The 14,459-nt window shown below is 44.1% G+C and overlaps 1 protein-coding gene across 1 annotated transcript in view; it reads left to right on the top strand.

Annotated features, from left to right (window-relative positions):
- CTNND2 (catenin delta 2) overlaps nt 1-14,459 on the top strand; it is a 1,763,242-nt gene that overhangs the window by 1,002,008 nt on the left and 746,775 nt on the right. The window contains 1 exon segment of the mRNA XM_040431740.1: nt 2,114-2,299. Within this exon segment, the coding sequence (XP_040287674.1) occupies nt 2,114-2,299 (186 nt within the window).

Genomic DNA, 14,459 nt, shown 5'->3' with positions numbered 1-14,459 from the left:
TTTGAGATTATACTGGGATATGATTAAGGCCTCATGCACACGACCGTTGTGTGCATCCGTGGCCGTTTTCCTTTTTTCAATGGATCCGTGGAAAAATCGGAAAATGCACCGTTTTGCAGCCGAGTCCGTGATCCGTGTATCCTGTCCGTCAAAAAAATATGACCTGTCCTATTTTTTTGACGGACAACGGTTCACGGACCCATTCAAGTCAATGGGTCCGTGAAAGAACACGGATGCACACAAGATTGGCATCCGTGTCCGTGATCCGTGGCCGTAGGTTAGTTTTTATACAGACGGATCCGAAGATCCGTCTGCATAAAAGCTTTTTCATAGCTGAGTTTTCACTTCGTGAAAATCACAACCGACAGTATATTCTAACACAGAGGCGTTCCCATGGTGATGGGGACGCTTCAGGTTAGAATATACTAAAAGAACTGTGTACATGACTGCCCCCTGCTGCCTGGCAGGTGCTGCCAGGCAGCAGGGGGCAGTTCCCCCCCCCCCTGTAGTTAACACATTGGCCACCAACGAGTTAACTACAGGGGAGGGAGGGGGGCCGGCCGCACTGGCCACCAATGAGTTAACTACAGGGGAGGGAGGGGGGCCCACTGGCCACCAATGAGTTAACTACAGGGGAGGGAGGGGGGGGGCCGGCCTTACTGGCCACCAATGTGTTAACTACAGGGGGGGGGGCTGCCCCCTGCTGCCTGGCAGCACCTGCCAGGCAGCAGGGGGCAGTCATGTACACAGTTCTTTTAGTATATTCTAACCTGAAGCATCCCCATCACCATGGGAACGCCTCTGTGTTAGAATATACTGACGGATTTGAGTTTCACGATGTAACTCAAATCCGACGGTATATTCTAACATAGAGGCGTTCCCATGGTGATGGGGACGCTTCAAGTTAAAATATACCATCGGATTGGAGAAAACTCCGATCCTATGGTATATTAACTCCTGACTTTACATTGAAAGTCAATGGGGGACGGATCCGTTTGAAATTGCACCATATTGTGTCAACGTCAAACCCCATTGACTTGCATTGTAATTCAGGACGGATCCGTTTGGCTCCGCACGGCCAGGCGGACACCAAAACGACTTTTTTTTCATGTCCGTGGATCCTCCAAAAATCAAGGAGGACCCACGGACGAAAAAACGGTCACGGATCACGGAAAAACAGAACCCGTTATTGCGGACCGCAAAAAAATACGGTCGTGTGCATGAGGCCTTACCCTATGCTGCATTTTATAAATACTTGCAGTTGAGACATGCCCTGTATAGGAATTTCGTATTATTATATTATTTCTACCTACCCTCTGACTGTGGTGTGATGGAGTCAAGATCATCAGGGACCCATTTCCCTTCTTTACTCACATATCACTACTGCCCACTTGTTGGGTTCATCGCTACCACTGGCCAGGAAACAGGTGTCACTTTCCTTGTCAGATGAAGATCTGTCTATAAATGTGGAAGCTAATTTGCATGTCTTGGCAGCTGCAAACAATACATTATTGCAGCTATATATTTTCCATCAGTGATATTTGAACCTTGTGTGATTATTTAAAATGGATAGACTATCTCACCCAGGTTGTCACATGTAACATGTTGACGGAGGTTAGAGGTTAGTGGGTATCCCAGTTATACAAACTGCAGACACTTGCCTTCTGGGGCTGCTGGGAAAGAATATATTGACTTATCATTAAAGACTCTTTCTAGGTTATTCTCTATTCTTGGTCTGCAAAGACATTGCTATGAAGTGGATGGCCCTGAATTTCAACTATACCATTTTGGAAAACTATTGTAAAGAGCTTATGTATGAGAAGGTAGTATACAAGAATAGTGGATGTCCAGAAAAATTTGTGTGTGCATACACTTCCACCATTTTTATGTCCTGCTCTTCACATTTTGTTGGATATTTTGAATGTGCTGTGCTCATAATTATACTTTATGACTTACCTTCATTTGTGTTTATGCTGATGATATAGTTTTGTGTAGGGATTTTATGCCTGTAATGAACGTGTATTGTTTATCCTTGTCAATTTATTTTCAATAAACTGAGTTTTTAGAATTGTTTATAAATCTACAATTGTGATTTTTTTAAAATTCTTTTAAGACCGTGGAAAACTGTGTGTGCATTCTGAGAAACCTTTCCTACCGGCTAGCTGCAGAAACTTCTCAGGGACAGCAAATTGGAACAGATGAACTTGATGGATTGCTTTGTGGTGAGACCAATAGCAAAGATACTGAAAGTTCAGGATGTTGGGGGAAGAAGAAGAAGAAAAAGAAATCTTTAGATCAGGTGAGCAATTCTGTCTTTTAACTACACAATGGCAAACTAATTCTTGTCTAATGTACATGTCTAGATAATATCGAGAGGTAGAAAATATCTAAACCTGGCGTTAAAAAAAAAGTTGTAAAAAAGTCACCGATTATGGCGCAACCCATTTGTGTACCATAATTTGTGACTTTTTAAGCTTCTTGGTACTTTTTTGGAGCAACAGCCACCACATACTCACTCAATAGGCTACTTTCACACTTGCGTTCAGAGCGGGTCCGTCTGGTATCTGCACAGACGGATCCGCTCCTATAATGCAAACGCTTAGATCCGTTCAGAACGGATCCGTTTGCATTACCATGAACAAAAAAAAAATGTTTTTTTTTTTTTTTCATGATAATGCAAACGGATCCGTTTTGACTTTACATTGAAAGTCAATGGGGGACGGATCCGTTTGAAAATTGAGCCATACTGTGTCAACTTCAAACGGATCCGTCCCCATTGACTTACATTGTAAGTCTGGACGGATCCGTTTGCCTCCGCACGGCCAGGCGGACACCCGAACGCTGCAAGCAGTGTTCAGGTGTCCGTCTGCTGAGCGGAGGACAAACGGTGCCAGACTGATGCATTCTGAGCGGATCCGCCTCCACTCAGAATGCATTAGGACTGGACGGATCCGTTTAGGGCCGCTTGTGAGAGCCTTCAAACGGAGCTCACAAGCGGACACCCAAACGCTAGTGTGAAAGTAGCCTAAGGCAGAGAGAGATTGGATTAATGCCAAAAACAAGTATACACAAAACAATTATGGGAAGCTCACCGAAATAGAGCACGGCCTGCTACCATCCAATAGCTAGACAAAGATAAAAATAAACAAAAGATGGCCAACTCACAAAAAATAAAATAAATCAAATATATCTAATTTATTCCTAAACTTCTAAAATCGCGCCTAGAATTGGCCAGTCATATATAAAATATGCTAACATAAATATGACATATAGCAATATAGGAGCAATATAATTATGAAATCAATCAAAATCAATTATAAAATTAAATAGTAGTGTGGGTATAGTAGTCACGGTCCCTCCTATAGTAGTCACGGCTTTCGCAGCTTACAATGTAATAATTAGACTGCAGCCCTTTGCGTTTTTCGTTATTATTCTCTTAATTGGTATACTTCCAACTGGATAATGGAAAGTTCTATGGGGCTTAAAGGGAACCTGTCATGTGGATATTTGATTATAATCTAACTAATTATATACAATCATTAACTACTAAAAAGTGCCTTAGATGTATTCACTTACTGGTGTGACAGATGGTTACCTCATAATATACACACAAAGATGCCGCATGCTAATGAGCTGATTGGAGTCCGGCGTGATGTCATTGAGTCCAGCGTATATTTAATTCAGAGCTATTGCCACTCCCCTGCCCACCTGATGCTGATTCCTATGGAAACAAACTGTCATTCAGCAGCAGGTGGGCGGGGAGAGTCAGGAGCTCATGAATATTCAGGACTCATCATTATCAGCTGGAGCTTTTCAATACAAGATGTTGGCAGATTGACTGGGTCAATTAAAGAAAGTGACCCAGCATTGTGCTAAGAGAATCAATCACTTATTTATGTTGCCCTTAGTTAGGACACCATAAAACTGGTGACAGGTTCCCTTTAAGTGAGTGTCCCGTGTATTAATGCACAGTGATATATGCGTTAGATGTTAGTGGTGGGGCGCAGATCCACTTACATGTCCGCGCATGCGCACTTCCACTTTTCGATCACTGGATTAGGTCCTCTTTTGATAATTCTGGATTTTGATATTGTGGAGTGTGAGACAGTGACAGGTCTCACTCAGGTTAGAGGCAAGAAAGGGGTGGATAGTGTGGTCCACACCCCTGTTCCACCACAGGTGAGAGAAGCTGGAGGTAATCAGCCTGGCATAAGGCACCTCCCAGAGTGTCAGAAAGGGGGTAGTGTGTTACCTGTGGACAGAGGCCTGGAGGCTCTGTCTGTGTGGTCTCAGCTGGGCAAGGCTGAGGGACCACAAGGCTGGGAGATAGCCTGGAGTTGGGGGACGCAGCGACGCCTGGGAGGGTCGCAGGGCCATAGTCAGGCAGACTACTGAGCCCCAATCCCCCACAAGAAATACTGAACTGGAGACAGTGGGCGTACTGTGCTCTGTACAGCCAGGAGGCTGTGGGACATTGGCTGACAAAGCCGCTTGTGTTCACAGGGTGTGAACTGTGACTTTAGGTGAGTCAGGATATTATATGTTTAGTTAGAGCCCAGCCGGGCAGGTGTTTATTTTGTACCATTTATGTTTGGATTGCTGAGGAGCCAAATAAAGTGATGTTTGGACCAGAAACTTGGTGTCTGGGGACGATATTTGTGTGAATCACCCCCGGAGAAGAGCTAAACCCCTACAGGAGGTATATCGCTAATTATTGCAGGGGTGCAGTCAGTCTTCTAAATACACATTGTACAATATTTTGCCACTGAGGAAGAAACCATGTGGTTTTAAAACGCGTCTGGCTAGAAGACTGACTGCACCCCTGCAATAATTTGCGATATACCTCCACAATATCAAAATCCAGAATTATTCAAAAGAGGACCTAATCCGGTGATCGAAAAGTGGGACATGTAAGTGGATCTGCGCCCCACCACTAACATCTAACGCATATATCACTGTGCATTAATACACGGTACACTCACTTAAGCCCCATAGAACTTTCCATTATCCAGTTGGAAGTATACCAATTAAGAGAATAATAACGAAAAACGCAAAGGGCTGCAGTCTAATTATTACATTGTAAGCTGCGAGAGCTCCGCAGCTTAATATAAAGGAGGGACCGTGACTACTATAGCCACACTGCTATTTCATTTTATAATTGATTTTGATTGATTTCATAATTATATTGCTCCTATATTGCTATATGTCATATTTATGTTAGCATATAATAGTTTACTATTTTATATATGACTGGCCAATTCTAGGCACAATTTTAGAAGTTTAGGAATAAATGAGTTACATTTGATTTATTTTACTTCTTGTGAGCTGGCAATCTTTTGTTTATTTTTATCTAGAGATTGGATTAAACCCATAGATGCTGCGAATTATTACGGCTTCTAGGGGGTTAACAGGGCAGCAGAGTTGATGATATAATCAAAGTATAATTCACTCCCCAAAAAGTGGGCACATCTATTAGATTCATAATCTTATCCTATGCATTTGGCCCAGTACTCAGCTTTTACTGTCACAGCGCCATCTATTGGAATAATATACTTCATAAACTTGATCCTGTGTTAACTGTTGGAAATGTTGAGAAGCACAGCGCCCTGTAGTAGACATACAGAGTCACTGTCAGGAATTAAATAACAGCATTTTGCATGCTGCACCATGCCCACTACTGCTCACTTAAATGAATTTGAATGTTAGTATAAGGTTAAAATGAAAATTCAAATGGGCTTTTGATAAAGATGCCCCTAATCAGGGCCGATCACATTTGCTCTACTGCTCCAAATTAGCCAAGGGTTTTACGTGCACGGAAGAGAATAACTATGACACACACACTGGAGTCAAAGCAAATTCTCATTTATTACAGGAAGTACAGCAGTTTATAAAGTCATCAGAGGGGCATTCCCGCTGAGGCATGTGGCATTGTTACATTGGCTAACATATAAAAATAAGAAAAGAGATAACACTTGGCATTGTTTTACTAACTGTGGTATGTGAACTATGTAAATATCTAGCTATACACCCCCATATCCTAAGGGAAGTAAGTAAGACCCTTATTTCTGATATTTGCGGACAGGGTATGTCCCACAGGATTGGCGCATGGCAAATGTGGTGCCAATATTAAAAAAGGGTCCAAAAACAGAGCCTGTAAACTATAGTAAGGTTAACATCGGCTGTGGGTAAACTGTTTGAAGGTTTGCAATCTTAGAGTATCTCAATGGAAATAAGCAAATATCGCCATATCAGCATGGCTTCATGAGGGATCAGTCATGCCAAACTAATTTAATCAGTTTCTATGAGGAGGTAAGTTCTAGACTTGACAGCGGCGAATCAATGGATGTCGTATATCTGGACTTCTCCAAAGCATTTGACACTGTACCACACAAAAGGTTAGTATATAAAATGAGAATGCTCGGACTGGGAGAAAACGTCTGTATGTGGGTAAGTAACTGGCTCAATGATAGAAAACAGAGGGTGGTTATTAACGGTACAAACTCAGATTGGGTCACTTTCACTAGTGGGGTACCTCAGGGGTCAGTATTGGGCCCTATTCTCTTCAATATATTTATTAATGATCTTGTAGAAAGCTTGCATAGTAAAGTATCAATTTTCGCAGATGACACTAAACTGTGTAAAGTAATTAACACTGAAGAGGACAGTATACTACTACAGAGGGATCTGGATAGATTGGAGGCTTGGGCAGATAAGTGGCAGATGAGGTTTAACACTGACAAATGTAAGGTTATGCACATGGGAAGGAATAATGCAAGTAACCCGTACATACTAAACGGTAAAACACTCGGTAACACTGACATGGAAAAGGATCTAAGAATTTTAATAAACAGCAAACTAAGCTGCAAAAACCAGTGTCAGGCAGCTGCTGCCAAGGCCAATAAGTTAATGGGTTGCATCAAAAGGGGCATAGGTGCCCGTGATAAGAACATAGTCCTACCACTTTACAAATCGCTAGTCAGACCACACATGGAGTACTGTGTACAGTTCTGGGCTCCTGTAAACAAGGCAGACATAGCAGAGCTGGAGAGGGTCCAGAGGAGGGCAACTAAAGTAATAACTGGAATGGGGCAACTACAGTACCCTAACGAAAGTCTAGCACATCTGTCCCCATGCTTCAAATCCTCTTCACCAGCTTCCATGACAACCTAGGCTAGTTTATAGACTCCCATGACACTGGACTTAGCATGGGAAAGTCAAATGTCAGTCCCTATGGTCGATGATCTCCAGGTGGCGTCGTAAGCAGGGGAGGAACCAACAGAGCTGAGTGGACTTTGTCTCCCATCCTCATGGAATTCTCTCATGATTATCTCTGGGGTAGCCTCAGCTACGGCTTTGAGTAGAAGCCTCCTAATGCAAGGATCAATAACACCATGATTATAACCATTCCAATTGGTAACAAGGTCTGTTTCCAATTCTTAATCCAGTTGTCACGGCTGAGGATGGGGAAAACCCTCAGCCGTGAGGTATCAGAAGATGGATGGTCAGAGCATGGCCAGGACAGGAATAAGGGAGAAGGTCACCTCCTACACATCCCTAATTCTGACCCTGTCTCCTAGCCATATGAGCCGACCCTGATGGTGGGAGGGCTCATACACTGGAACCTGATATTCCTGCTCGCCCTCAGGGTGGCCCTGGACTAGGAGCTGGGTAGACAGCCCGTTCCTCCTGGACACGGAGGAACAGGAGTCTAAAGTGGCCAAGCTACATAGAAAGGGGAACATGAACAGACATATGGCAGTGACAGGTAAGTGAGACTAGTACCACATTTACCTGCCACAGACACACCACCTGGAACCCACGTGCAAGTGCTGCTGTCCACAAACAACACAAAGGACACCGCACACACAGACATCACACGGGAACCCAGGAAACCATATTCTGCAATAAACAAAGACCAAACAAACATCTACTAAACACCAAGGAACCAGAGCAAAGCAAAGAAACAGCCCGGGAAGACCGCACTGACACTGCGTCCACTCTCTACTCAAGTTCCTACTCTAGTCGCTGCCAACAGCCACTCCAAACCAGCACACCGCCGGAACACCAACGGAATGCTGCCAGCAGACGACCAGAGATAGGAACGTAGAGAGGGACATGGGATCACCAACACGGACACGGAAGGCACGGTGGCGGGGAAAAGCCACCAACCGCGCCGTTAACGGTGATCCCCGGAACGCTCTCCCTCCGGAGAACGCGCATGCACCCCACATAGATGGCGATGCATGCTGCACCCTCTTTCGAAGGTAGCTTGGCCACTTTAGACTCCTGTTCCTCCGTGTCCAGGAGGAACGGGCTGTCTACCCAGCTCCTAGTCCAGGGCCACCCTGAGGGCGAGCAGGAATATCAGGTTCCAGTGTATGAGCCCTCCCACCATCAGGGTTGGCTCATATGGCTAGGAGACAGGGTCAGAATTAGGGATGTGTAGGAGGTGACCTTCTCCCTTATTCCTGTCCTGGCCATGCTCTGACCATCCATCTTTTGATACCGCACGGCTGAGGGTTTTCCCCATCCTCAGCCGTGACAGTATGACCACAAGGGTGGCCCCCACTGGCAGATGGAATACACAGGAGGCTGCTCCAGCTAACCATGGCTGAAGTACCCCTCAGACAAGTGATATACACTGAGGCTTTATAGGCCCAAGTGGCCACACCCACACAGACACACCCAGTGTTCACACACACACAGTAGGGATTTAACCCTTCCAACACCAGGCAAGGGAAGATGGACACTTAAAGGGGAATACACTCATAAACAAACACACTTCACCTGTTGCCGCGGGCAACGGCATGCGTGGCACTCCTGTCCTGGGGATCAGCCATAGGGCTGAGACACTGCCACCACATGCACACAACACCACACGTTGCCACGGGCAACCAAGTGAAGGAAAGTGTCACAAAACATACCACTGGCCGTGACACCAGTTTTCAAACCAATTTTCCCATGAACTATCCACCCCAGAGTTTCTCTTTAACTCTTCTGAAAGAGAAGTACAGTTGTGTTCCAAATTATTCAACCCCCAATGCTGTAAAGGGTTTTAGGGAATTTAGTGTACATTTGTAATTGTGTTCAGAATGAAATCTTACAAGGACTTTTTAAAGAACCAAAGGCAACTAAAATGACATCAATTGTTTTTGTAATACAGTATTAATTTTTTTTTTTTGTGATTTCTTCATTGACACAATTATTCAACCCCTTAAAGACTACCACTCTTAAGAACAGAGGTTCATTCAAGTGTTTTCGATCAGGTATTGAAAACACCTGTGGATGTCAAGGAGCAGCAATCAAGCATAATAAGCACCAATTAGGCAGATTTAAAAGGACTGTGATACTCAGCTCCTTCTAGACATTTACTGGTGTGTTTACAAACATGGTGAAGTCAAGAGAATGGTCCAGGAAGACAAGAGAAGAGGTGATTTCTCTTCACAGGAAGGGCAATGGCTATAAGAAGATTGCAAAGATGTTAAACATACCAAGAGACACCATAGGAAGCATCAATCGCAAATTCAAGGCAAAGGGCACTGTTGAAACGCTACCTGCTCGTGGCAGAAAGAAGATGCTGACTTCGACTGCTGTGCGCTACCTGAAGCGCAAAGTGGAGAAAAGTCCCCGTGTGACTGCTGAGGAACTGAAAAAAGATTTGTCAGATGTGGGTACTGAATTTTCAGCTCAGACAATAAGGCGCACACTGCGTAATGAAGGCCTCCATGCCAGAACTCCCAGGCGCACCCCCTTGCTGTCTCCAAAGAATAAGAAGAGTCGACTGCAGTATGCCAAAAGTCATGTGGACAAACCATAAAAGTTTTGGGATAGTGTTCTGTGGACTGATGAAACAAAATTAGAACTGTTTGGGCCCATGGATCAACGCTATGTTTGGAGGAGGAAGAACAAGGCCTATGAAGAAAAGAACACCTTGCCTACTGTGAAGCATGGTGGGGGGGTCAATCATGCTTTGGGGCTGTTTTGCTTCTACAGGTACAGGGAAGCTTCAGCGTGTGCAAGGTACCGTGAATTCTCTTCAGTACCAGGAGATATTGGATGAAAATGTGATGCAGTCCGTCACAAACCTGAGGCTTGGGAGACGTTGGACCTTTCAACAGGACAATGATCCCAAGCATACCTCCAAGTCCACTAGAGCATGGTTGCAGATTAAAGGCTGGAACATTTTGAAGTGGCCATCGCAGTCACCAGACTTAAATCTGATTGAGAACCTCTGGTGGGACTTAAAGAAAGCAGTTGCAGCGCGCAAGCCTAAGAATGTGACTGAACTGGAGGCTTTTGCCCATGAAGAATGGGCGAAGATACCAGTAGATCGCTGCAAGACACTTGTGTCAAGCTATGCTTCACGTTTAAAAGCTGTTATAACTGGAAAAGGATGTTGTACTAAGTACTAAGATTGAATGTCACTTGGGGGTTGAATAAAACTGATAATGATGTGAGCACAGAAAAGACATTTGTGGTTATTTAATTATAAATGTTATGTTATATTTGTCTGACTTATAAGTGCCTCTTTGATTTAATTGTAAACAAGATGACTGAAATGATCAAAATCAATGTCAAACTGGCCAAAACACTCAATTTCAGTGGGGGTTGAATAATTTTGAAAACAACTGTAAGTCCTTTCAGGGCATTCATGAACTGACCATTTTGTTCTAAGTTATCAGGAATTACAGTACAGCAGGTTTCACCAATCATTTTGCACACATCACCTTTTTCTGCTAGTAGTATGTCCAGGGCCATTCTATTTTGGAATGCCATAACACTAGTGGGCCCCAGCTGCTCCACTATACCCTTTAATGCATCTCTGGTGTAATTCACAAATCTCTGCTGATTGTAAAAGATGTAGTTTATCCAATCCACATTTTTGTTTATAGTAACTATAGGGATTAAAGATTCAAACCCTGCTGCCACTTGACGTCTGGCTTTGAACTCATCTGGGACCCCCCTGGGGACCCTTATAGCATCTACAGGGAGTGCAGAATTATTAGGCAAATGAGTATTTTGACCACATCATCCTCTTTATGCATGTTGTCTTACTCCAAGCTGTATAGGCTCGAAAGCCTACTACCAATTAAGCATATTAGGTGATGTGCATCTCTGTAATGAGAAGGGGTGTGGTCTAATGACATCAACACCCTACACCCACATGGCCAAGGTAAGAAAGGCTGAAAGACGACCACCACTGAACAAGACACACAAGCTGAAACGTCAAGACTGGGCCAAGAAATATCTCAAGACTGATTTTTCTAAGGTTTTATGGACTGATGAAATGAGAGTGAGTCTTGATGGGCCAAATGGATGGGCCCGTGGCTGGATTGGTAAAGGGCAGAGAGCTCCAGTCCGACTCAGACGCCAGCAAGGTGGAGGTGGAGTACTGGTTTGGGCTGGTATCATCAAAGATGAGCTTGTGGGGCCTTTTCGGGTGGAGGATGGAGTCAAGCTCAACTCCCAGTCCTACTGCCACCAGACAGTGGTACAGGAAGAAGTCTGCATCCTTCAAGAAAAACATGATTTTCATGCAGGACAATGCTCCATCACACGCGTCCAAGTACTCCACAGCGTGGCTGGCAAGAAAGGGTATAAAAGAAGAAAATCTAATGACATGGCCTCCTTGTTCACCTGATCTGAACCCCATTGAGAACCTGTGGTCCATCATCAAATGTGAGATTTACAAGGAGGGAAAACAGGTACACCTCTCTGAACAGTGTCTGGGAGGCTGTGGTTGCTGCTGCACGCAATGTTGATGGTGAACAGATCAAAACACTGACAGAATCCATGGATGGCAGGCTTTTGAGTGTCCTTGCAAAGAAAGGTGGCTATATTGGTCACTGATTTATTTTTGTTTTTGTTTTTGAATGTCAGAAATGTATATTTGTGAATGTTGAGATGTTATATTGGTTTCACTGGTAAAAATAAATAATTGAAATGGGTATATATTTGTTTTTTGTTAAGTTGCCTAATCATTATGCACAGTAATAGTCACCTGCACACACAGATATCCCCCTAAAATAGCTAAAACTAAAAACTACTTCCAAAAATATTCAGCTTTGATATTAATGAGTTTTTTGGGTTCATTGAGAACATGGTTGTTGTTCAATAATAAAATTAATCCTCAAAAATACAACTTGCCTAATAATTCTGCACTCCCTGTATATACACGTGGAAATCTAGGCTTCCTCCTGGGCTGGTGTTCTGCCTTCTCCTCACCACTCTCTCTTCTTGGTCAGAACCAAATCCTAACCCAGGGCTTCTTATTTTCTCAATGGTTTTCCTCCAGTAAAGGGGATTAAATACATGAATGGGCATCAACACTAGGGTTAAGGCACATTGCCCATGCCAGACAATTGTCAACTTTGTCCTCAGTTTCATATCTGCACACAACCAGATCACATCCCCTAATGCTTGAGTCTGGTTCATCAAATGACTTTGATAGGGTTCACTGGTGGTATTCACCACAGTTCCACAATATCCTTCAAGAAACCTGCCCATGTTTTTCCCTTTTTTGCCCTCTATCTCGAAACAGGTGTAATTCCCTTTGTATATGGTTATCCCTCCCCCAGGTTCAGGGGTTTCTCTTAAGATTGTGAACTTCTCTTCCCAAACCTTGCATTCAGTCATGTCGGCAGTCTGATTCACATACATGCTGGTAAAACATGAATATTGGATGAGACTTCGGTGAAGGGGCACAGTTCCTAAATGTGGTCTAGCTGTGGCACAGGTGATACACCCAGATATGTTTACCTGTGATACCGTGTACTTCATCCATTCCAACCAAAAATTACAGTCAGAAATTCCTGTTTCCACTGCCAATGTCTCCTCTACAGTAAAGAGGGGTCTAGCTACTTTCCCTGGTAACAAGGGGTTGGGCTCTTGTATTGGCAGTGAACTGGGGTGGGATTTGGGACAGGCCTGTCTGCGATGTCCTTAACCCCTTAAGGACACATGACGTATCGGTACGGCATGTTTCCCGAGTCCTTAAGGACACATGACGTACCAGTACGTCATGTGTTGTTCCGATCACTGCCGCCCGGCCGGCTGTGATCGGAACAAGGTGCCTGCTCAAATCATTGAGCAGGCACCTCGGCTAAATGCGCGGGGGGGGGGGGTCCCGTGACCTGCGGTTTGTTGCGATTTCTGCAGTTTCTGATCCCCGCAGTCCCTGACCGCGGCGATCAGAAACTTTAGTGTGGCGAAAATATATATTTATCACCTCCCCTGCACCTCTGAATGATTTTAGCCCGGTGGGAGGTGCGGGGGGGGGGTTGCGGGCGGTGCGGGAGGCGGGCGGTGCGGCAGGCGGGATCGCAATCCCCCGCCCGCCTTCCATTGAATAATCGTTGGTGTACAGTGGGTATGCCAGGGTGTCAGCAAATTGCTGACACCCTGGTATAAACGGCTGACATCGGTGATGCGATGTCAACCGTTTAACCCTTTCCATACTGCGGTCCGTACGGACCGCTGTATGGAAAAGGTTAACAGCTCAGGGAGCTCCCTCCCTCTCCGATCGGGGGGCTGCTGTGCCTGTGCAGCCCCCCGATGGGAGAGGGAGAGGGCTTCCAGACAGCCCCCCGCCAGCCCCGTCCTCACCCTTCCCCGTCTGCGAAGTTGTGGCAGACGGGGAAGGTTCCCATGGCAACAGGACGCCTTCTCAGGCGTCCTGCTGTACATGGTGCTAAACAGATGCTGAAGGCATAGATCTGTTCAGTGTAAGTAAAATACAGTGCAGTACCCTATATAGAGTACTGTACTGTATTATACAGACATCAGACCCACTGGATCTTCAAGAACCAAGTGGGTCTGGGTAAAAAAAAAAGTGAAAAAAAGTAAAAATCTAAAACACATTTATCATTGATTAAAAATGAAAAAAAATAAAAATTCCCTACACATGTTTGGTATCGCCGTGTCCGTAACGACCTGATCTATAAAACGGTCATGTTACTTTACCCGAACGGTGAACTCCATAAAAATAAAAAATAAAAAACTATGATGAAATTGAAATTTTGCCCACCTTACGTCCCAAAAAAAGGTAAAAAAAGTGATCAAAAAAGTCGGATGTATGCCAAAATTGTAACAATCAAACCGTCATCTCATCCCGCAAAAATTGAGACCCTACTTAAGATAATCGCCCAAAAACTGAAAAAACTATGGCTCTTAGACTATAGAAACACTAAAACATCTTTTTTTGTTTCAAAAATGAAATCATTGTGTAAAACTTACATAAATTAAAAAAAAGTATACATATTAGGTATCGCCGCGTCCGTATCGACCGACTCTATAAAAATATCACATGACTTAACCCGTCAGGTGACCACCGTAAAAAAATAAAAATAAAAACGGTGTAAAAAAAGCAATTTTTTGTCATCTTACGTCACAAAAAGTGTAATAGCAAGCAATCAAAAAGTCATATGCACCCCAAAATAGTGCAAATCAAACCATCATCT

This window comes from Bufo bufo, chromosome 5, assembly GCF_905171765.1.
Source record: "Bufo bufo chromosome 5, aBufBuf1.1, whole genome shotgun sequence".
Classification (NCBI taxonomy): Eukaryota; Metazoa; Chordata; class Amphibia; order Anura; family Bufonidae; genus Bufo; species Bufo bufo.
The sequence above is the reverse complement of the archived record's forward strand: the minus strand, read 5'-3'. Positions and strand labels throughout refer to the sequence as shown.